Here is a 22,008-nt window from a genome sequence, read left to right as displayed (position 1 = left end):
GAAATGAAAGGGAGAAAAAGATGAGGAACAGGAAGAGGGGAGAGGGACAGAAGGAGGGAGGAAGAGAGGGAAGGAGGGGACATAAAAATGAATCCATACTCAATAGAGTCCTACCACATGCCCCTGGCATCTATCACACTCAATACATGACTAACGAGCAAGTTAAATTTAGGCTCAGCTTTTGGGTGAGTGCGTATTACATGCGTCCTTCTACATCCTCTTCGATGTAGGCTTAGACCCTGACCCTACTTACTATTGCGTGTTTGTGTATGTTGCTTAACTGCACAGGGTTCTAATGTCATTCTTCATCCGGAAGGGTTCACACAAACAGTCCAAATCTGGGTACTAACCACAGCATGACACTTCGTTGCCTCCTCAGCTTTCTTCAATGCCGGAGCATTTCTATGAACATTGACCTTTCAGAATGATGTCTTAACCAACTACACCTGTTGTAAACACCTCTCATGGCTGTAGATTTCCATTCAAAGAGAGAAAAGCATTTAACATCATGCCTGGATGACATCACAAAGTTTAACTACAATCCCTATGCATAATTACACTCTCTCTCCCTGTCTTATTTGGATCCTGTAAGAATAAAATATTGTTTACAGAGCTTTCTGAGCATTCTGCAACAAACAGCACCTGCAGTAATCTCTCTATTGATTGTTATCCATAATAGTAACACAGTTGTCCTTTGGGTGTAAGCAGTCTCTGGCATTTCCATTCCATAGGACCACAAAAGAAAAGAAGACTCAGCTTCGACGGGGGAGGAGAGAGATTGGCAATAAGTGAACACACACAGCAAGCACAATTCTCAAAATCCAATTTGCAATAAAACTCTTTAAATCTAATTTCCAAGAAATTACAGAGGAAAATCTCTCCAATGGCAGGGAGAATTGCCTTCAGTGTGTGGGTGATGCTGCAGACGGAGCTCCACATAGAATAATACTGGAGCTCTGCTCTGAGCCTTCACGAAGGCTCAGGGAACACCTGTCCTCACCAGCATCTCTCCAGCATCTCAGCATCTCAGCTCGTGATAACAAGGCATACTGCTAGAAGCATAGCTGTAATGACAGATCTACCTACAATCCTTTGCACATAGGAAACTCAGTCCCTCTCTTAGATTCCGACAAAGGTCATCCAACAGTCTTTTTTTTTTTTTTTTTTTTTTTTTTTTTTTAATGTCACCAAAAACTAAGTTTCACGGTGAAACAAAGAACAGAAGACAAAGGGATTGAGACCAATGTCCTCAAGTTCACTCACTGTCAAAACAGTTCTTCCAAATTTTTCCTATGTGTTTTCTTCCCCAGGGGCTAGGCAGAGTCAGTGGTACACTCTCAGGCACACAGTACTCACTGGCCTCAAATGTCCTTTCTCGATTACAGTGAAAGGTTTTGCCATCAGCTCGGTGAGAGTGGGGAATGAAAACTTCCATTCAAAGGTTGGTGGCTATGAAACATTAAAGTACTTACAAGCAATCATTGAATGACAATTGTAAGTGATTTTCAACACTTATATGCATTCTTATTAGTTGGTAACTTGGGGGCAAAAAAAAAAAAATCCACTCTCACTCTTTGCCTCTATTGTTCCAGGCACTGATTGACTAAGAAGATGAGATCGGCCCATCAGGGGTGGCCTGACTGGAGGTGCATCGCCTCAAGTGCCCAAAGTGAGTTCAATAAATATAAAAATCTTTGTTGTCTTAGCAGCTATATAACTCGGGGTCTCTGAGGAAATCATTTGCTCTTATAATTTTTCATTTTCCTTTTTATAGGAAAACAACATTAGAACAATCTACTTTCTAGGTTATGATAAAGCCAAAGGGAGTCATATCTGTGACGGTGCTTGAGGAAAACACTCCAAGCATATGAAAATGCCACCGCTTAATTCTCTCAGGTCTAAGGAAAGCCTAAAACACTGGTTTTCTACCTTTTCTCACTTCTCTTTCCGTCTGTTTTTTGCTTTCTTCTTCCATCCTGGAGTTCTTCTTATGAACCATTTCAGGGTCAAAGGTGATTGTCTAAGAAACTCGTGAAGCTTCTGATATTGCAAATGTCTTTTTTGCACTGTGGGACTATCAATATAGACAAAGAGGGGAAAGTGCAATTGTTTTCCAGTGTTTCTACTACAAATACCTGAGCATATTCATTTGTTTATCCAAATGGGACCCTAACATTAAAAAAGAAAAATGGGATTGCTTATAATTTGATATTTTAAAAAAAGAAACTGTTAAGCAAGTTCAAAAGCTTCATTAAACTGAGGGACTAGCTGGGCACAGTGGTGCACGGCAATAATTCTATCACTTTGAGGGGGGAATTTGAGTTCCAGGCCAGGCTGTGTTACACAGCAAGATCTTATATACATAAACAGACAGACTGAGGGTCAGTTAAGTCCAGCATTCTGTCTGAAATTAAGTTAAAATTCAACAGGAAGACAAGATTTTAGATGAATGGTTTTGTTTCAACTATAAACTTTAAAATGTAATCAGAAATTTTCTCTTCCTCCAAAACCGAAGGCTGGTTGAAGTTTCAAAGCGAAGTAGAGAGAAAGTCAACATATATTTATTAGTAGCTTACATCGTGGCCTCATATCATCAGACATTTTTCCTGTGATCTGACAGTTTCAAATAATTCAATGTTAGAGGCTTCGAAAGCCAATAAATTACATAATCTCATTTGTAGTATCAAACATGAGTTGATATTATTTACAAATTAATCCACAGGTGCTCATGTATTTCCATTTGAAATAGAAAGAAAGAAAGAAAGAAAGAAAGAAAGAAAGAGAGAGAGAAAGAAAGAAAAGAAAGAAAGAAAGAAAGAGAAGAAAGAAGAGAGAGAGAGAAAGAAAGTGAGAAAGAAAGTGAGAAAGAAAGAAAGAAAGAAAAACGGAAAAAGAAATCAAACTAGAAGCTTTGAATTGTAAAACAAAGTCTTTCCCCTGAACACTAAACAATTCAAAAATATACACCCTCACCAAGTTAATCGGGACAGACGAGGCATGTCTGAAATAATAGCTAAAACGCAGCTGGTTTGTTCTCTAAGAACAGTGGGACTTTCTTAAACATTACCAAAAAAAAAAAAAAGTCTTGGAAATAACAGGTGTAGGTTTGGGGGGTGCTTTCTGTCTTTCTTTAGAAAAGCCTGTAGGTTTTACAAAGCAAGTAAGTGATAGTTGATTGAAAGACTGACTTGAGGAACTCCAGCAAACAAATGCCATCTCTTTGCAACCCAGAGACAAAAATCAAGTTCTGATGACGAGCCAAACCAACTGTGAGCACTGTGCACGGAGAGCGGAGATGCTGAGAGAGCAGAATTTACTTCACTCAGGAGAAATATTACTTACCATATAGCTGGGCATCTGAATATCTTCCCAAACTGATTTTTGACATCTTGCTTACTGTCGGTGCTGAGCATTTCCTACCCCTACTGTAGCCATATACACTCCTCCACTCACCTTGAGCAACCTTTTATTTCTTGTATTACTGGGAACTGAAATATTTCCTGTTCTTCCCGACACATCCACTTTTTTAAAGGTATTTTTTCTAAACTTTTAATTGTTTTCTTATTTTATGTGTACTGAGTATTTTGCTTGCATGTGTACCTCTGCACCAAATTATTGCAGTGTTCCCAGAGACAAGAAGAGAGCCTCAGACCCTCCCCCCGCCCCCGGGTTGGTTGTGAGCTGGTCCTTTGGAAGAGAAACTCTGGGTGTTCTTCCATCACTCCCATGCCATCTTTTCTAACTCACCCAGGGAGTGAGTGCCAGTACAAAGTAAAGTTTGCACACTGCCATACCTAACCATCCTCCCACCATCACTCACATGCCACCACCTTCCTCGCCATACAAGGAGTGGAGGTGAAAGTTTACAGGGTGAATTGAGAGTGGCTGTTAGAAACGGGAACCCCTGAGGTCAACCCTCACAGGGTGTTGCAGTGTACCACAAATGTGTTCTCTCTATCTCTCTCTTTATCTCTGTCTCATGCTCTCTCTGCCTGTCCATCTCTTTCTCTCCTTCCCTTCCTTTTTGTCTCCCTCTCTCCCTCTCTCTCCTTCCCTCCCTCTCTCTCCTTCCCTCCCTCTCTCTCCTCCCCTCCCACTCTCTCCTTCCCTCCCTCCTCTGCCTGCACCCCCCCACTTGCTCTCACTCTCTCAAGCATTGCTCTACTCACATCAGCACCTGGTGTGCCTGGCTTGCCTGGTGCTCCTGGCTTGCCAGGATCTCCCGGGGGACCCTGAGCAGGGAGAAAGAGAGGAGAGAGGTGGGGAGAGAAAAATGAGGCAAAGTTGAGACACTTGAAACACACATGTCTTCAAAACACATCTTAAAGAAGGAAGTGAGGTGCCAATATGACAATCAACTTACCGGAGGGCCCAGGGGACCCTTTGGACCTCGATCACCCTGGAGACCGAGAAAAAGATGAAAGCAATATATGAGTGAGAGTGGCTTGTGTCCCATGGGAGAATCTCAGGCATGCATACCATAAAGATGTAGGCAGAAGCCAGGGTGAGGGCCTAAATGTGGAAGTCCAATGACCCAAGAATCAGCAGGTACAGGACCAGTCTTGTCTCTAGCAATCCCCAGGCTACAGTATCAAACCCAGAACCTTTAGTACCAATTAGTCTTATCTCTATGGGAGCAACAGGAAGGAACCATGCAGCCCTTTCTTTTTTTTAATATATTTTATTAATTTATTCATATTACATCTCAATTGTTATCCCATCCCTTGTATCCTCCCATTCCTCCCTCCCTCCCATTTTCCCCTTACTCCCCTCTCCTATGACTGTGACAGAGGGGGACTTCCTCCCCCTGTATATGCTCATAGGGTATCAAGTCTCTTCTTGGTAGCCTGCTATCCTTCCTCTCATCCAGCTGTTTCTAACAATTCATCCAAAGCTGAATAAATACAAACTTACATCAATGCCATCTATGCCAGGAACTCCAGGAGGCCCGGGAGGCCCTGGAGGCCCCTGCTCACCTGGAGGACCTCTCTGCCAAAAAAAAATACATAGGGGTTAGTGGAGAAAAATGTGTACCACCACCACCACACACACGCACACCAGCAAGGATGCCTCTGTGGTGGATAGTTTTTGAACCAAAGCATAGTGTTTCCACCTTCTATGAGGTAAGCAAGCTGTGCAGGGTGGAGTAGAATAGATGTCTACTAATGGAAGCCGAGTTCACTGGGCCTCACCTTCCCAGAATGCATTAGAAAGAAGGGAACTACGAAGAAGAGAGGGGCTATCTAATGTCCACTTTCCACCAGAAGGAATTAAGAAATGAATGTTGGGATCATTTGATACCTCCCCTGCAGATCAAATCGAGCAGGTAAGACTGGAGCAGACCCAGGACAAACAGTTACTTTACCACTGCAAACCTTTCTTTGTCTGGTAGACTGGGGAAGGGGGGGAAGGGGAGTTTTTTTGTTTTTTGTTTTTTGTTTTTTTTTAGGTTTGGGAGGTATGGGGCGGAAGAGCCTTGAATTCAGAAGCCTGACCTCATTTCACTTCTAGCAGCAGTGACACTCCCTGTGAAGCGGTCTTTGCACCTCCCTTCAAAAGCTACACATATTTCATAGGGACCCTTAGCTTGTGAGCCCTTGTGTCTGCTTGCAGACTGCTGTTTTGACAGGTCAGCAGGGAATACTGGCGCCTGAAACAGTATAACCTTATTGCTTTAGGGAACTTTTCCCCCCTCTGCTACTAGAGGGAAGGGGGAGATGGGGAAGGGAGAAAGAAGAAAGCTGCTTTCAAGACTTTGTTTTCCTGAACTCCAAGGACCAGACAGGTTACAATGGGGTCTCTGTAAGTGAAACCTCAAACCTCCAGCGGCCTCCCTGCCTGGTGCTCTCCCTTGCCAGGAGTCTGAGGAGGGGGTGGGCAGTCTAGGGAGAAGTTGCTGAGGTTCTGATGGGATCCAAGGCTGCCAGGCTTCAATCCTGAACCGCTAGCAGGAGCTTGAGGTTTAGTGGTTTTACTACAGCGGCAGAAGCAGGAGAAAGCTTGCCTGAGTTTCTGCCTTAACCATCAAGAACCTGCCCTTGAGTGTGACCCAGGCTGAGGGGAGGGGTAAGTAACAAAAAGAAGAAGGTGCAGGCTAAAACTTAAGTCCTAGTCTTGAATCATCGGCTACCTCCAGTACTGTCCCTTCAGTGCTAGTATCCAGATGGGGGCAATAGCCCATTTTCCCACAGCAGTGGGTCCTTCAAGGCTCCAACTCAGACTCTACTTGCTGGAGGTGCTCCAGGCTGCAGGGCAGCTGGCACGAGAGCCCTGAGGATTCTTCTCACAGCCCACAGCTTCAACACCACCTACCTTTCCTGTCACATGCTTGGAAATGGAGCATTTTGATTTATTTTATTTTTATTTTTTATTCTTTCTTTTTCTTTTTCTTTTTTTTCTTTTTCTTTTCTTTCTTTTTTTTTTTTTTTTTTTTTTTTTTTTTTTTTTTTTTTGTCCCCTGCTTACCTCATCCGTGGTCTGGCTGGGCTGTAGACAAAAATGATGGAGAGAAAATGACAAGGTGCCTGGCAAATTGGCACACAACTTACTTGAGCAGCGCATATGCAGAGCCCTGACAGCAGCAGTGGCAGCCCAAGTGCTCCTGCGCCCCAGGCAGTCCAGGCCATCCCTGTTGCTCTCTGCTAATCCTCTAGCTTGGTTCTGCAGCCTGAGGCCTTGTAGACTTCTAGACCCCACCGTTCAATGCATAAAGTGGTACTTGGACCTCCAAATCCACTCAGAGTAGTGGTGGCAAAGGGACCTGGCCAAGGGGACCCAGGTTCCTTCTCTTTATGAATGGCCCTGGAGAGGGTCCTGGGGATTGGAGGAGAGCTAACAGGCCTGGGAGGAGGGATAAAATGACAACAATCCCGGTTAACCCTTGCCTGGCAGCTGCATCAAGATCTGAAGGCACAGCCCTCTTCTCCTCAGTGTGGCCTCTGCCTGTCCCTGGAGCCTGCCAAGGGACTGTGCCCTCCAGGAGAGGAGACTCTCCACCCCTCCCCCAGTGCTTCTGAAGAGACACTTCAGAGTGGGGATGGTAAGGCACCGAGGGGAGTATCAGACACATGGGTCTGCCTTGGTTCTACAGCCAGGTGGCAAGAAGAGCTTGTGTTTCTTTAATTCCCAGCAAAGTACAACTCTAGGGAAAGGGTAAGTGGGGGGTGGAGGGAGCAAAGAGACACTGGTAAGGAGGGGAGAGTGAGGTGGGAAGAAGCAGCTTTTGCAGGCAGCTCAAGAACTCACTGTGATTCTGACTGGCAGCTCATGGCAGGTTTCTCTCCCGGGTCTCAGTGGGTCACAATGGATCAGCATCCACTGGAGTTCAAACTGATGGAAAACAACAGAGAGCAGGTCACAAACAAAGGAGTGTTTTGTTGTTTGCTTTTGTTGTTGTTGTTGTTTAATGTAGTCTATAATCCTTAGCAGAACAGAAGCCATTTGAATTTACTGAGCTCAGTGAAGCACAGCCTTTGCTTTTTCCTGAGCACAATTCCTCACGGAGATGGCTGGAAGCCTTCCTAAATTCCTCTGATCATTGGCAGGAGATGGCCTTCACTTTGAGTCACTCCAGAGTAGCCTTAGCCTGAAAACAGACCACTGGCACTGATTTCCTCTTTCTGCTCTCACCACAATCTCCCGTAGGAGATGCTACGAAAATGTGGTTCACACAGAACAAGAAGTGTTCAAAGCACAAGCCAGCAAGTGTCAGACATGCCCCAGGAACCAGGCCTACTCCCTCCCCAGGAAATACACATGCTAAAACTTCACCTGGGAGATTAGAGCCAGTGCTGACAAGAGGTGACTGCAGAGAGAACAAGTGAAAGAAAGCAAATTTCGTCCTGGAAAAAAAAACAAAACAAAACCATCTTCCATGGAGTGGTGGAAAAATCTAGGACTTGGGGGTGGTGGAGGGGTGTTTAAAATAGTTCCATTTTCTATGCTGTTGTTTCTTGTTTGAAAAGTGATAAACATATAAAGATGTGAAATCCAATCCAGGTAACTTCTAATACTCTCAGTAGGCTGTTAGGGGAGGAAAATTAAACCAATAAACAGGAAGTCAAGAGTTGCCAGGTTTAAATCTGAAGAAAACCTTACATGGCAAGGTGAGAAACCTGCAAATCCCACCAGAGGCTGAAAGCTGTGCTGGCCCTTCTTCTAAGGAGGCAGATTTCCTGCTGCGTGACTGAAGTCAGGGCCCTGTTTCTTGGCCAGTCCATTGTACTGGCCCTAGCAGGTGGCTAGGTGACCAGGTCTCAAATCTAATCCATGCTGCTTTCTTTCAGCCCATAGTGATCGCCAGTCCTTCCCACCTACCAAATGGGTCCTACGTCTGCCAGCTGGAGAAGGACCTGAGAGACATGTGTTTCCCCACAGTGCTGCAGACACAGCCAGGGTTCACCTCACTGGGCAGAACATGGACCCTGAAACAAAGGAAAGCGAAGTTCTTCGTTTCCAATAAACGTAGGGGGAGTCAGGTGAAATAAGAGCCCTGAGCAACTCTCACGACATGCTTTAAGATGAGAACTCCTCGGGGGCTGGAGAGATGGCTCAGAGATTAAGAGCACTGACTGCTCTTCTAGAGGTCCTGAGTTTAATTTCCAGCAACGACATGGTGATTCACAACCATCTATAATGAGATCTGGTGCCCTCTTCTGGCCACAGATGTACATGCAGGCAGAATACTGTCTAAGCAATAAATAAACCAAAAAAAAAAAAAAAAAAGAAAAAGAAAAAGAAAAGAAAACTTGTCCATAAGCTATCTGAGCACTGTGGCATGCTGTGTTGACCTAACAACAGATGCAAAAGATTTTCCCAGATACACAACCTCTCAGAGTTAAATCACTTCAGCCAAATGCTACTTTTATCAGCGAATCTTGTTTACTGGAACAAAAGAATTATCTGAGTTTTATTTTAAATTGCAGTTGGAGGTTTTTTTTTTTTTCAAAGAAGATGGAAAGTGGAATTGGAATACATTTTTACTTCATGACAGTGGAATACGTGTCATTGAAGGCTGATCACAGATAAAGTGAGACAAAGGAATCAGCTCATTTACAGCAGGCCACATAGCTAGGAAAGGGCAGAGGGTTTCTCCACTTTCCTAACATTAAAAATAATGATTTTTCTACTACACCTCCCAACATTTTTTAATAATGCGCACTGTCTCCACAGTGTGTCATATTTTTGAAACAAGTAACCAATATATTTGTCAACAGAGCATTTGTATTATAGAGGGATAGAAGAGAAAACTAGAAATTAAAACTGTGCATGCTTGTTTCTACCATCTTCCAGGACTGAACTAAGAAGTTTTCATTAGTATTCAAAACTTTCCCCATCTTGTGTGCTCATTATAAAAACACACCCAGAAATATGATCTTTAAAAAAATACAACAGCTGTGTCTATACACAATCACATATCCACATGTGTGACAAAAAAGCACAGGGAAAAGAGAATCACCATTCTTTTTCCCCAATAACTACATAAGAATTTAACCAGAATGGGAAAAGATACATTCCTCATTCCCAATTTTCAAAATAAAAGGCTATTCCACACAATTTTACTCAGTCTTGTGGGAATTGGTTATTCGAACTAGATATAAACTAGGGGTATATAAAATTTTAGTGTACCCTGATAAACACTAATTACATGGCTATCCAGGAAACCTAAATCCTTTGTTTAGATAGTTCATCAAAGTTTCTTATTACAAATGTGAAGTAATTCATTAAGCTGTCATCTCAAAAAATGTAATACTCTCTGAATAAGTTGATGCACCTGATTAAATATGCAGAAAATGCAATTGTGGCACAAAAAATGGGGAAATGAAATGCATTTCATCTGTGAATACAAGCTGGGCTGTTCAAAGTGCCACGTAGATCAAGGGTTTCTGAACACATCTGCGTGTTCCCATAAACACCACCTACGCACTAATAATCATCTACACAACAACCATTTTTTGGCATGCAATGTGAATTTCAATTTGCATGCTAATTATTTTGAAAGAAGATTGGCAGAGTGCTTTTGTAAAAGTCACTTTCGTTATACAGCTAAAATGCTGATTTCTACATTTCTCATTTTCATACCTGGGCTCCTTTTCACTCTGAATATTCACTGACAAAATATACGTGACAAATATTTTAATTTGGTCTTTCAGTCAACAGTTTGGTCCCCCCCCCCAGTATCAACTAAACACTGAGAAAATGCTCTGTGAAAGATAGATATTTCCCTCTCCACAAATAGTTCATAGCGCGTAAGATGAAAAAGGTGTGAAAAGAGAAACAAAAGCTTCTAAAACTCTATTGAGCAGAACATAATACCCCTTGGGAAATGTCATCTTTTCCAACAGGAAACATTTGTCCTTCTCTGAGGAAAAACGGAAGTCCTCACATTGGTCCAGACTTGGCATTGTCCAAATTGTCCATCTCTTAAAAAAAACCCTTAAGACCTAGCCTCTCTGACGCTAGGGTTATGCTCAGTGAACGGCCTTAGCGCTGATTCCACCCCTCTGGTCTTCATTTTGCTAGGCTGTTGAGAAGGACCAAGTATTTAAGCTCAGGGCTGGAGAGGTGGCTCAGTGGTTAAGAGCACTGTCTGTTCTTCCAAAGGACCTGGGTTGGATTCCCAGCACCCACATGGCAGTTCACAACTGTGTGTAACTCCAGTTCCAAGATATTTGACACCCTCACACTAATGCACATAAAATATAAATTAAATAAATTATTTTTTAAGTATTTGAACTCAGATTCAGATTACTGAGAAGGGCACAAGTCTTGATTTTTATAAACTGGATTGTTATTTGCATTTTTCTAGTATTAAGCACATAAGCTAATTTTTGCTAACAAGATAGACTCTTCATTAAGCTGTCTAGGCAAAGACAAAAGGTATTTGTGGCCAGTAAAAAGTAAGAATTCTTTTAAAAAAAACAAGCAAAAGCACTTATTTTTGTCCAGTCAATGACAAAAAAATAAAAACACTGAGGTCTCAGATCTTATCCTGATTTTCCGCTTTTGGTGAGTTGTTGGCTTTTCCTGTCATCCAGACTACGCTTCCCCAGAGCCGAGCAGGAAGCTCTGAACTGCCTCAGTCAGAATCAAGAGTTTCAAGAGACTAACACGGAGTTGGCACACTGAGAACACATTCATTTATTGAATTGTGTGCTGGGAGACAAATATGAAGGACACAAAAATTATTTAAGACCATATATATGCTTTTAAAAAATGCTTTTAGCAATAAATGGTAAAGCACTAAAAAATGGCAATGCTTTCTTCTGGTTAAAGCCATCGTGTACCACATGATATGTGAATGGGTCCGAACGATTTTCACACAGAGAGATGGGAAGATAGATCTGGGGTCTTGAAGAAAGAGGATAGGACAAAGCTGCCAGATAAGGCGTATACAGAGGAGGACGAGATTAGCTGGGGCAGAGTACACAGCAGGACTTTGCTCACTGTGAAGTCTAAGCTAAGGAATTTCAATATTTTGAGTGGATTATCAACTATCATCTTGACAATTATCATCAAAGAGTTTCCTTCGGTGGATAAATATGGTTAAGAAGTGGGCAGATTTAGAAAGGACTATCATGAGAACTCAGTTGACGGTACATGCCTGGTGCTTCAGACTGGAAGCTGTTATTACACATTTCAAGACGTTCTATGTGCTGAGCTGCGACGATGCATCCCGAGAAATTCCTCTCTGCATTCCACAAGCTTTCCAGTCCTCTTTATACAAAACTCAAGACAGTCGTCTGTGCTCAGTCTCCAGTTCCTCTCCTCATTTTCTCTTGAATCCTTTCCAACTGAATTTCCATCCCTACAGGCAGGTGGACCTTTGATTCAATCACATTCTTAGTTCTCCAAAACCGACAGCCAACTGTCAGTCTCCATCTTAGGTGACCTATCCAGCATTTGAAACAGTTCTTGTCTCACTCGCCTTGAATTAATCTTTTCCCTCAACTTTCAGGGCATAATAATCTCCTGTTTCACTCCTCTATCACAGACTCTTTCTTTTTTTAAATAAATCTTCCTTGTTGTGTCAATAATCCTAGCTCCCTCTGAAGAAAGTATTACCCTTACGACTTGACTTCATGGTTTTCATAATGCATAAATGTTCACAATTCCCAGAGTTCAGTTCCCTTATGACCGTTGCCTCTTAAGCTTCAAAAGCTCATGCCTAACTGCCTGCTCAGCATCTTAGATGCCTAAGGATGTGGCCTCTGCAACATCACCATCAACTATTTCACGTTCCCTCTTCTAGTCATCCCACATCTAGGCAAGTGACCCTCAAATATCAGGCAACATCAATGCCTGCCCCTTGTCATGTATGTCCTCTCTTCCCGGAATCTTGCTCGCTAAGATCTATAGGCTATTATCACAAATCCTTCAAGCTATTTCAAAAGTGTTTTCTTGGAATGTGTCCCACGTCAATTTCCCACTGTTTTCCATGGTAACATCTATGACTCCCTGGAATAGTACTACTCACTATTCCTTTACTCCTTGTGGGTTCCCTAGAATGTAAACTCCATTTGGGTGGTAACTTCTGTGCCTCTTAGTCACCTAAAGTATGCATGTAGCTTAGTAGATCTAAAAAAATAGTTGTTGAATATTAGTGACAGAACACACTGCTTAAATCACTAAAATCATAACTTCTTGCATTGCTCAAATACCCGAAATGCTGACCGCAACATCAAAACTTATTTTCCCCAGGTTACCATGCATGAAACTTGCATTGTTTTCACATTTGTAGGTTAACGTGATTCAGTGTTACAGACTAAAGAAAAAGACAGCTCTTCCATCAACAGTTTTGCAAGCTCTGGCAATTTTCTCTGAATCTGGTGAAAAAAAAAAGTCACAGCAAGGCATCAGAGATACATTTCTCAAAGCATCAAATCTGTCATGTTCTGTGTTGATTTATTGGGGATATGTGCAAGTAAAGAGAAGAATGATTTGAGTTTTCTATGAGGAAAGCCACATAAACTTTTATCCTCCCTCAAACAAAACCAAACTCCCAATGTACATCCCTGAAGAGGGAGAAAGGCTAACTTTGCTTTCTAATAGCACTGTACCAAATAATTCTTCTAGGCAATCATGTTGACAACAAACAATAAAGAACCTGTCATAAAATAACACGCTTTCTTGGAGAGCTGCCAGGAAACCAAGCTTTGCAGTGGCACCGCCCTAAAATTAGCAGGCACAGAGGGGAATAGGAGATTGGCAACTTATTGCTTTAAAATAAAAAAAATAATAGACTTACAGATGTGCATAAGAAAAATATAGAATGCTCTGAGCCCACTATAAGTGATGAGACTGTGTTTGAATTGTGGACCACAGGAGAGCTCACGAAAGCTTCTTGGAATTGGTTTCTTTTTTCCATTTTAGAAAGAGCGAAGTGACACACGATAGGATGGATGGGGAGAGCCGCAAACAGCTACGGTACAAGTGAGTCTTTTAGCACCAGTGAGCCATCGAACGCCTAGGTTCCATGTTTATTGTGCACTTTTTATACCTCCCTCTCTCTGGCAGCTGATGACACCCGTGGAAAGAACATTTTGCCTTTCATTTACTTACTAAATAAAAGCAAGTGTTGACCCTGAAACAAATAGTCAATCAATAGAGAGTGTTCATGATTAGAATTAATCCAGTCATATTCGGGGGATGGGGGTGGGGGGTGGGGGAAATGTGGATGCCTTTCTGGTTTCGAGCTATTTCATGATATTTTTTAATTTACAATTCCTTAGGATTTGCCGAGAAGTTGCTGTCTCCAGGCTGATGTACTGTTTAAAATTAAAGCAGTCAGCACAACTCTTCAACACATACATCTTGAGAGGCAGAAAACCCATACTAATATGCATATCAGTCGCTATTACCCTTTAAGACCCTAAGGAAAAAATCTGGGTGGTTGTGAGGTTCAGTAATCGCAGCAACTTCAGACTTTAGGCAAATTGATGAAAAACTCAAGAAGATAGGGCATGACGTAAAAACAGGAGTCTAGGGCAATTCGTGGGCACTTGGATGTTGACATCTTATGCTGACTGCTTTAATTTTAGACAATGAGAGGAGGTAGTAGATGGAAGTCTTGGAAAGGAATGAATTGAATTGGTGCATAGATGTGTGTGTGTGAGGTATATGTGTTTGTATGAACGTCCACATAAGAGTCCATCTATCCCAAATACCATTCCTTCTCCCCTCCAGGATCCCTCTCAGACACCATGTCCTTTAAGTGAGGATCCTTGATCTTCCCTCCTGAGCCTTCTGCCCTGCCCTGACTGAGGAGCTCGCGTGGTGCATTTCAACACCATGGCACCACACACGTTTTACCTCATCATTTGCTTATGTGGATCTTCATCTGTGATTTACTTGGCTTTGTATTCCTAGCAGATAAGCATGCAACGAAAAAGGGCCTTGCTGTGTACCCATGGCTGGCCTGGAACTCCCTGCATAGATCCGGCTGTTCTCAAACTCACAGAAATCTGCCTGCCTCTGCTTCTCAAGTGAACCACCACACCCATAAAATGCATGTTTTTCCCCCAAAAGAAAGCCGGTTGGACTTAAAGAAAATAAAGTAAATTACGAATGTAATATCTAATGCTGTTTCGTACAAGCTAGTAACCTTGTTGAGATAGTTTATTTAACTGAGTGAGTGGAAATGCTCCTATCTGTATGGGTTCTCTTACAAAATGGTTATAAAGATCAGAACATTAGAAGACAAGGATTTCAAAAACTTAAAGTTGTTATATAAAAGGTGCTGAGAATTTTTTTAAATGGGCTTCTCCTTTATATTTTTCTTCTAAAGAGGAAGAGGATGAAGAGGAGTTGGGCAAGAGGAAGCAGAAGAGAAGCTTGAGAAAGAGGCAGCGAAAAGACTATATTAGCAGAACACCTGAGTTTGACATTGTCACTCTGATGTCTTGAGTGGAGAAAAGACGTTTCAGCCTTTACTTTCCATCTAATGCCACCAATGCTACCACACCACCGCCACCCAATACTGAACTTCAAGGAGGATTTGGGTTTAGATCTTGTTTGTGTCCAGGAAAAGGTCAAAGGTCTAGAATTGATTCTAGAAGGGAAAAAATGTACATGCCTATACCAAATCCTTTTAACACTGCTGATAAAATAATAACTTAGAAAAGCTCCTTAGTGTGCCAGAAGCCCTGTATAAAACCAGGTGCTAGATTCTTTGCTGCCTTTCTACACATGGAGAATAAAACAGAAGAAAATGGCATAAACTTGTCTGTGCTGTGGTGTGAGACTTATCAGAAAATCTACAACTGGCCATGGCATATATAGTAACAAAATATTGGGAGTTTTCTCTCTGGAAATAAAACAATTTAAAGGCATCTTTACTAGCACCCAGAAATCAGAATGAGAAGATCTTGAAGTGTTTTAAGGTCAGAAAATCCATTTTTTAAACAAGTGGCACTCAACAGCTTTTCAAGGCACTAAGAACTCTTCTCCCTCCCCTGTGTTCAGAAATGGCACTGGCATCACGGAGGTTGTGCTCTGCAAAACCTCTCCAGGGCCCTTGCAAAGTTCCTGCTGCACAGAATTGGAGCATTTCACAACAGTGACCACATCAGCTTTCTAACCCGGCCACTTGAGGTGTGATGACTCATTAGAGAAAGAAATGCTTTCTCGAGAGTCTACAAGCCAGAACAGTAATGTGGCAGTTACAAATTGCTCCCTGTCTATCACAGAATATAGAAATTTCACACCAACTTTCACACTAATCATAACTCTTCCTGTAAAAACAAGGGATTTGAACAATTCCATCACTGAGATCCCTGATAACCTTTTTTCCCTCCAGAGAAGTGCACAGAAACAGCTCAAAGCCACCGTATCGCCCTTGTCACTGTCCATGACATAGGCTTTGTGACTAGAATATAATAGCACCATACAGTAGAAGAGAGAAATTAACATCAGCAGTTTATTTATGCTGAATTTTATCCTCTTCTATTTCCCTAAAAAGAAGTCTTACCCTCTAGGGTTGTGTTTTTGAATTACTGTCAAAATACAATAAAATACTTTTTAAAGAATTGCTACTCAGTGTTCAAAATCATAGAGCTAGAAGGTGCTATCTGATACAACTATAATGTCATTACAAACTGCTTTTCTTCCATATAAATGGACTTCTACAGTCATCTTACTGTAGAGCTTTAAAATTCGTTGCTTCAAGTAGGAGAGATGCTTCAGTGGTTAAATGCTTGTACTTTTGCTGAGGACCAGAATTTGGCTCCCAGCACCCACATTGAGTGACTGACAATCCTCTGCCACTGTAGCACCAGGGACTCCAGTGACCTCTTCTGGACTCCAAGGACACTACCCTGATGTGCCCAGACACAAATACACAAAACTAAAACTAGAAACCATTTGTGAAATTCTTTCCTCCCACACTATCACACAAGGCCTACTTCTAAGTAAATACATACCATGCGCCATCTCCATAATCTCACTCTTTCTTATCAAGCACCATATGACTTCTCAACACTACTTCTTACCAGCCGCAGTTATTAGCTTTCACCCACTTCCTACAAACACTCCGTTTACGTGCATACAGATTACTCACATCACCTAGTCTCCACACTTTTGAATACATCCCAATTATTCTTACGTCCTTTTCCCTCGGTTGTCTTTTACACTATCTTCTCTTCTTTCCCAAATTCAAATCCTTCTCTTTCAAAACGTATTGCTTCCAAAAACCACAGACTCCTTAACTAGCTGTATTTATGACTTGTCTCTAATGTTACTGTGAAATTTTTAACTTGTTGCATACACATGCATCGAGGTGTGCTGCACTAGTGTGGGTTTCTCTGTACGTTGTCTCAAAGGCATACGCATGCTCCAGGTGGGTTGGGTAACACCTTCCAAGTGGACCTTAACTTTAACGGTATCGGCTTAACTAAAACCCTGTATTCCACAAGGCACTCAACCTGGCAAGGAAGGCTTTTTGAATGAGTGACGTATTTAATAAACTTTACAAAAGGAGTAACTATTCATTATATGCACTGTAGCTAATGATTTTTTTTTTTTTTTTTTTTTTTTTTTTTTTTTAGAAAAAGGTCTGGGGTGCTGAGCGTTAGCCTTCTGGCTTTATTTTCAGCTACAGTTGCAGTGGTATCTTGTAATCTTATACTTACGGGAACAGAAACCCGAGGATTGTCCACAAGTTTTCCCAGCACGGCAAAGCCGTCGGCATCAATCTGGCCTCTTGGCTTTATAGGCAAGGACTCGACCCTGACGCAGTCGATGAAAAGAGTGGCACTCGTTCTCTCCACGCCAATCATGAGCTTATGCCACTGGGAGTCAAACAATGATGGCGAATTGGAAAAGGCTGCCGTCTGGAGACTTCCGTCCAGCCCCTTGTATGAGAATGCAACAGACTTTGTTTGGCCATTTATCTTCACGCCAGCTTGCTCCCTCCCTGAGGAATCCTGGATCTGCCAAATGTTCCAGTGCTTTTCCAGTGTGCTTCCAGTCATCCGAAAAGTAGTTAAAAAGGAATATTCTTCAGGCAGTCCACTGGGATACAAATGCCTAAGAAAATTTTGAAAATAGCAAATATAAAGCTTGTTTTCTGTGCTTGTACTTATTTACCATTTTTTGTGTGTTTATGTTATTTTGAAAAGCTACAGTGTGAGAAAATGATGCAGCATCTGTTCTTTGGTGACATCTTATATAGACCTTCACAGCTCAATCATTCATGTACGTTAATGCACCACCTTAAAATACACATTTTTTTAAAACCCTCCCTTATAGCTAATGGAGGTTCTCAACAATATTACTATTTATTCTACCCAAAGAGCCACCATTCATTCAGCAATGCCATCTCAGCCATAAAAACACATTCCTGAAATGTTCATGGCAACATTTCCTTCAAAAGGGAGAGAGGGGCTTATTTAAAGTCTAAATGGACTCCATTAGCTTGTTTAAAAAAACCATTTAGTTAAAGTGGGTTTTAATTTTTACATAATTAAAATTATTTGTTATTTTCCTAATTTCTGCGCTACTCTCAAAAATTCCACTCTAGATCCACATAAACATTTTGAGACTTAGTAACCAACTACATCAAATGCATTCTTAACTGGAATGACTTCTTTGTTAGGGATTTCAAAGTACGACATAGTATCTGGTCGTTTGTTACGTGTAGGGAGCAGTGTGCATGCCCAATTCTTCCTTCCCTATCCCAATTCCGTCTTCTTCAGTCTACCAACTAAGGTTTACAGCATTGCCACTTTCTTCACTGCATTAAAGGGAATGAGCAGTGTCCCTAAGACAATCCTGGTCTATAGACCACTACCTCATCTCTCGCTCCTTATCTGTTGAAGCAAGTTTTGAGGGGTCTACATGCAAATGTCAGCTTTCAAAGCCTCCAAAGTTATTTCTTCATATCTTCTTCTAAATATAAGAAAATTCACTGAAATGTGTTTACGCAATAAGAAAATTGAAAAACAGGCAATTAAGACCCAGAGATCCAAATAACCTTCCCTCAGGTCACACTTTTGTATTTAGTTCCCTTCTTACAAAGAATGAAGACTAGGAAAGGAAAAATATCTCAGTGGGTATTGATTTCATCTATCTGACACTTAGTGAATTGAAACACTTTTGTAAAAGCATACAGAAGTTTTTATCCTGTGCTTTTTTAAAAAATGAAAAAATTGGAATGCAGAAAAGAAACACAAAAGAACTACCTAACATCATCTTTTTCCAGAATAGAACTAACCACATCACTCCAGACACTTGTTTTAATTACACTTTTTGTTTCTAAATTGGTTTGTCACCCTTCCTTTGATTTTATAAATTTTTTGGAACTATACTAATTCCAAAGTAATCTCTAGAATGAACCCTAAACTTCTTTATTTATAAATATACTCATTTGGAGTGCTCGTAGAACACTTCATTCTGAGCTGGGCTGTCACACCAGGGTAACTGTGTCTTTTTCCACACACATGAAGGCCGTATGTGTCTAAATGTAACCATGGCTACCATGTTGATAATCTTTTAGAGTAGACTAGTACGCTAACAGAATAAGGAAGGAAATTTACCTCATTATTCATATGAATAAAATTTACATCTTTTTGGTGTACCGAAGGCTGTTAAATGTCTCAGAAACCTACTCCACAGACCCTTCAGCCTAGTGTGTTATTAAACACCTGACATCCCATTCTTGAAAATATGCTATGCCCGTCAATAAGCAAACCTGACAGCATACATAATTTAAAAGAAGTTGTGCCTATAAATGATTTATTGTATTCCAATCTTCATGAAGTACCTTCAATGGAGAACCACACCGGTTTGAATAAGTGAGTCAGAAGTCTTTGAGCCTTGAAATGTTTGCTTATGGCCTTAATACCAAGAAAGCTAAGGTCAGGGTTGCAAAAGAAAAACATGCCTGTAAATGGAAGTTATAGATGGAAATCTATTATGCCTCAAGTAAAGAATAATAGGAAGCAGAATCGTGTCTCTTAACTCTTCAGTGATTATGAAGATAAATATGTTAAAATTATGATGATTTACCATTAGTTTTTGTAGTGTATTTTCCTCCCATAAAGAGCCTCTGAATGTTTTTTCACTGTCTCAGAACTTAAATTCTCCAGTACAAAAATCTCATTCTGTTTCCTAAGAATAATTCCAATCCTTTCCTTCTTTATCATTCAGGTTTTGCATGAGTAATTTTTAAAAAGGAATCAAATTCCATAGTATATAGCTACTTCATTTTCATTATCCATTCATCAGTCAAAGGACATATCCAAACAAATGATTGTTTCTGTTTCCTGGCTATTGTGTGAACAGAATGGCAGTGGACATTGTTAAGCAAATATCTGCCCTTTGGACATATACTGAGAAAGAGTACAGCTGTGTCATATGACAGATCTATTTTTAGTTTGGGGTTTTTTTGAGGAAAAAAATAAATAATAAAATCTGCAGGTAAATTATGAAACTAAAAAATATTGTGAGCGAGGTAACCTAGATCCAGAAAACCTAATGTTTCATGCTTTTTTATTTGTGGCTACTTGCTCTGAATCTCTCAGGTGTGAGATTATAATCTCAAATAACTGTAGGAACCAGAAAGGTAAGACAGAACCATGGTACTGGAGGGTGAGAAGAGTCTCTTGAGAAAAGGAAATAGCATAATACCAGTGATATAAAGGAGGGACTGGGAAAAACATGGGACGATCTGGGGAGAGGGATAGGAAGCAAATACAGTGGAGAGAGATAAATAACACTAGATGTTTGAAAAAGACATAGAGAATCACATTACATTAAATTTTCTCTTAAAATTATATGTAACATATAACATATGTACACAAATACACACACACACACACACACACACACACACACACACACACACAATATATATATATATATATATATATATATATTTGCAGTCTAAATGAAATTATGCCATGTGCACAATAATGATTTCCCTAAGAGCCACAAACTATTTAATGAAAAGCCTAGTACCAGGCATGGGAAACCCTCCTTTGCCTAGGAGAGTCAAGAGACTCTCCAAACAATATAGGTGTTGCCATTGCTCTTGGTTTTCATTCAGAATTTGAAGACAAGCCTCTATTGCTGAAGACACCACACACCTTAGACACAGACCTTGAAGGACTTGATCGGGGCCTGACCTGGAAGCCTACTCCCTAACGAATAGCCCTTGAGTTTTTCCAACATCCTATGCAAACTAACTGCCTAGGGAGAAAAGCAATCAATAGTCCTCATAGCTGCGGTGCCTATGGACCACAACAATGACCAGAATAACAAAATAGTTCAAGATGACAACAATGGCACTATATATCGGTGGCAACCAATTGCCATCTAATTGGATTTAAGGCCCGCTTAATGTGAGAGAGTTTACGCCTGGTACTGTAAACCTAGCCAACCACTTATGAGTTTTTCTCCTCTAGGAGATGACTATAGCTCTCACTCCTCATCAAAGAAGCCTCTTTTTGAAGCAGAGACCATTATAGACATTCACACCTAGTCAAAACGCAAAGAACTGACTGCGGAGTGCACAAGATGGATACAGCTACTACACAGCCCCTACATGTAAGGTTCAGCTCTCATCACAGGAGAGAGCCTGGGATGATTCTAACACCCAGAGGGTCAGGATAACTGCTGAGAGGCTGTGTCTTCTAAATATGACAAGAAAGCTGCACCCACGAAATCGCAGCAATACCGTTGCCTAAATAAGACCTGAATAATGACAACACCAGTTGGCATGACAATGTGAATAGGGGACATCTCACAAGGCCACACACCTAGAGGAAGGGCTACAATTAATGACTGCTGAGAGAGAAAGAACCAATCTCTCCTGTGGATGAATCGCCTAATTGGCTAACAAGTGACAAACCCTAAAAACATATATATATATATATATATATATATATATATTTAAATGGACTCAGCTGGTTATATTTATACATTCTGTGAGTATGTAAATGTGTGTGTGTGTGAGTGTGTGTGTGTGTGTGTGTGTGTGTGTGTGACAATTAAAAACTAAGAGACCAGGAATTTGAGAGGGAGCGAGGGAGAAACAGGATGAACTGGTGGGAAGAGAAGGAAAGAGAAATGATGTAAATACAATATTCATATAAAGTTCTTCAAAGAAAAATAAAAATTTTAAAATAAATGAAAAGAAAGAATTCATTAAGGTGAAGGCTCCCCTGTGTGCCCTCTCCTCTTCTCTATGCTGCAGCTCGCTGCTAAGAGTGAAGTCTGATCGAGCCCTCAGCGCTCTGGCTCATCGTCCCTCCTGCCTCCTTCTTCCTTTCCTTCGTCATCTCCTATTAAGTCTGGTGACTGTGGGGCTCCAGTCATGGCCTGTGTGTATTACTCCCTGAAGCCTCTCGGCACTTAGAGTAAAACAACAGGAAAGATGAGCAGGATGCCGAGGCCTGTATGGCCCCCAGTCAGGCAGCCAGTCTCTGAACTATAAGGTTAATGGCAACCCCGACTGTGCTTCAAACACAGAAGGGAAAATTAGGTCAGGACTCTGTGTCATGTCTTTATCTT

At 41.2% G+C, this 22,008-nt stretch overlaps 1 protein-coding gene across 1 annotated transcript in view; it reads right to left on the bottom strand.

Annotated features, from left to right (window-relative positions):
• The window catches only part of Col9a1 (collagen type IX alpha 1 chain), a 113,036-nt gene that overhangs the window by 57,228 nt on the left and 33,800 nt on the right, over positions 1 to 22,008 (bottom strand). The window contains exons 8-13 of the mRNA XM_051152681.1: positions 17,127 to 17,523; positions 7,246 to 7,329; positions 6,466 to 6,486; positions 4,915 to 4,989; positions 4,364 to 4,399; positions 4,170 to 4,232 (exon numbers count right to left, since the gene is read on the bottom strand). Of these exons, the coding sequence (XP_051008638.1) occupies positions 4,170 to 4,232; positions 4,364 to 4,399; positions 4,915 to 4,989; positions 6,466 to 6,486; positions 7,246 to 7,329; positions 17,127 to 17,523 (676 nt within the window). The remainder of the gene's footprint in view (positions 1 to 4,169; positions 4,233 to 4,363; positions 4,400 to 4,914; positions 4,990 to 6,465; positions 6,487 to 7,245; positions 7,330 to 17,126; positions 17,524 to 22,008) is intronic.

Source organism: Acomys russatus, chromosome 11, assembly GCF_903995435.1.
Source record: "Acomys russatus chromosome 11, mAcoRus1.1, whole genome shotgun sequence".
NCBI lineage: Eukaryota > Metazoa > Chordata > Mammalia > Rodentia > Muridae > Acomys > Acomys russatus.
The sequence above is the reverse complement of the archived record's forward strand: the minus strand, read 5'-3'. Positions and strand labels throughout refer to the sequence as shown.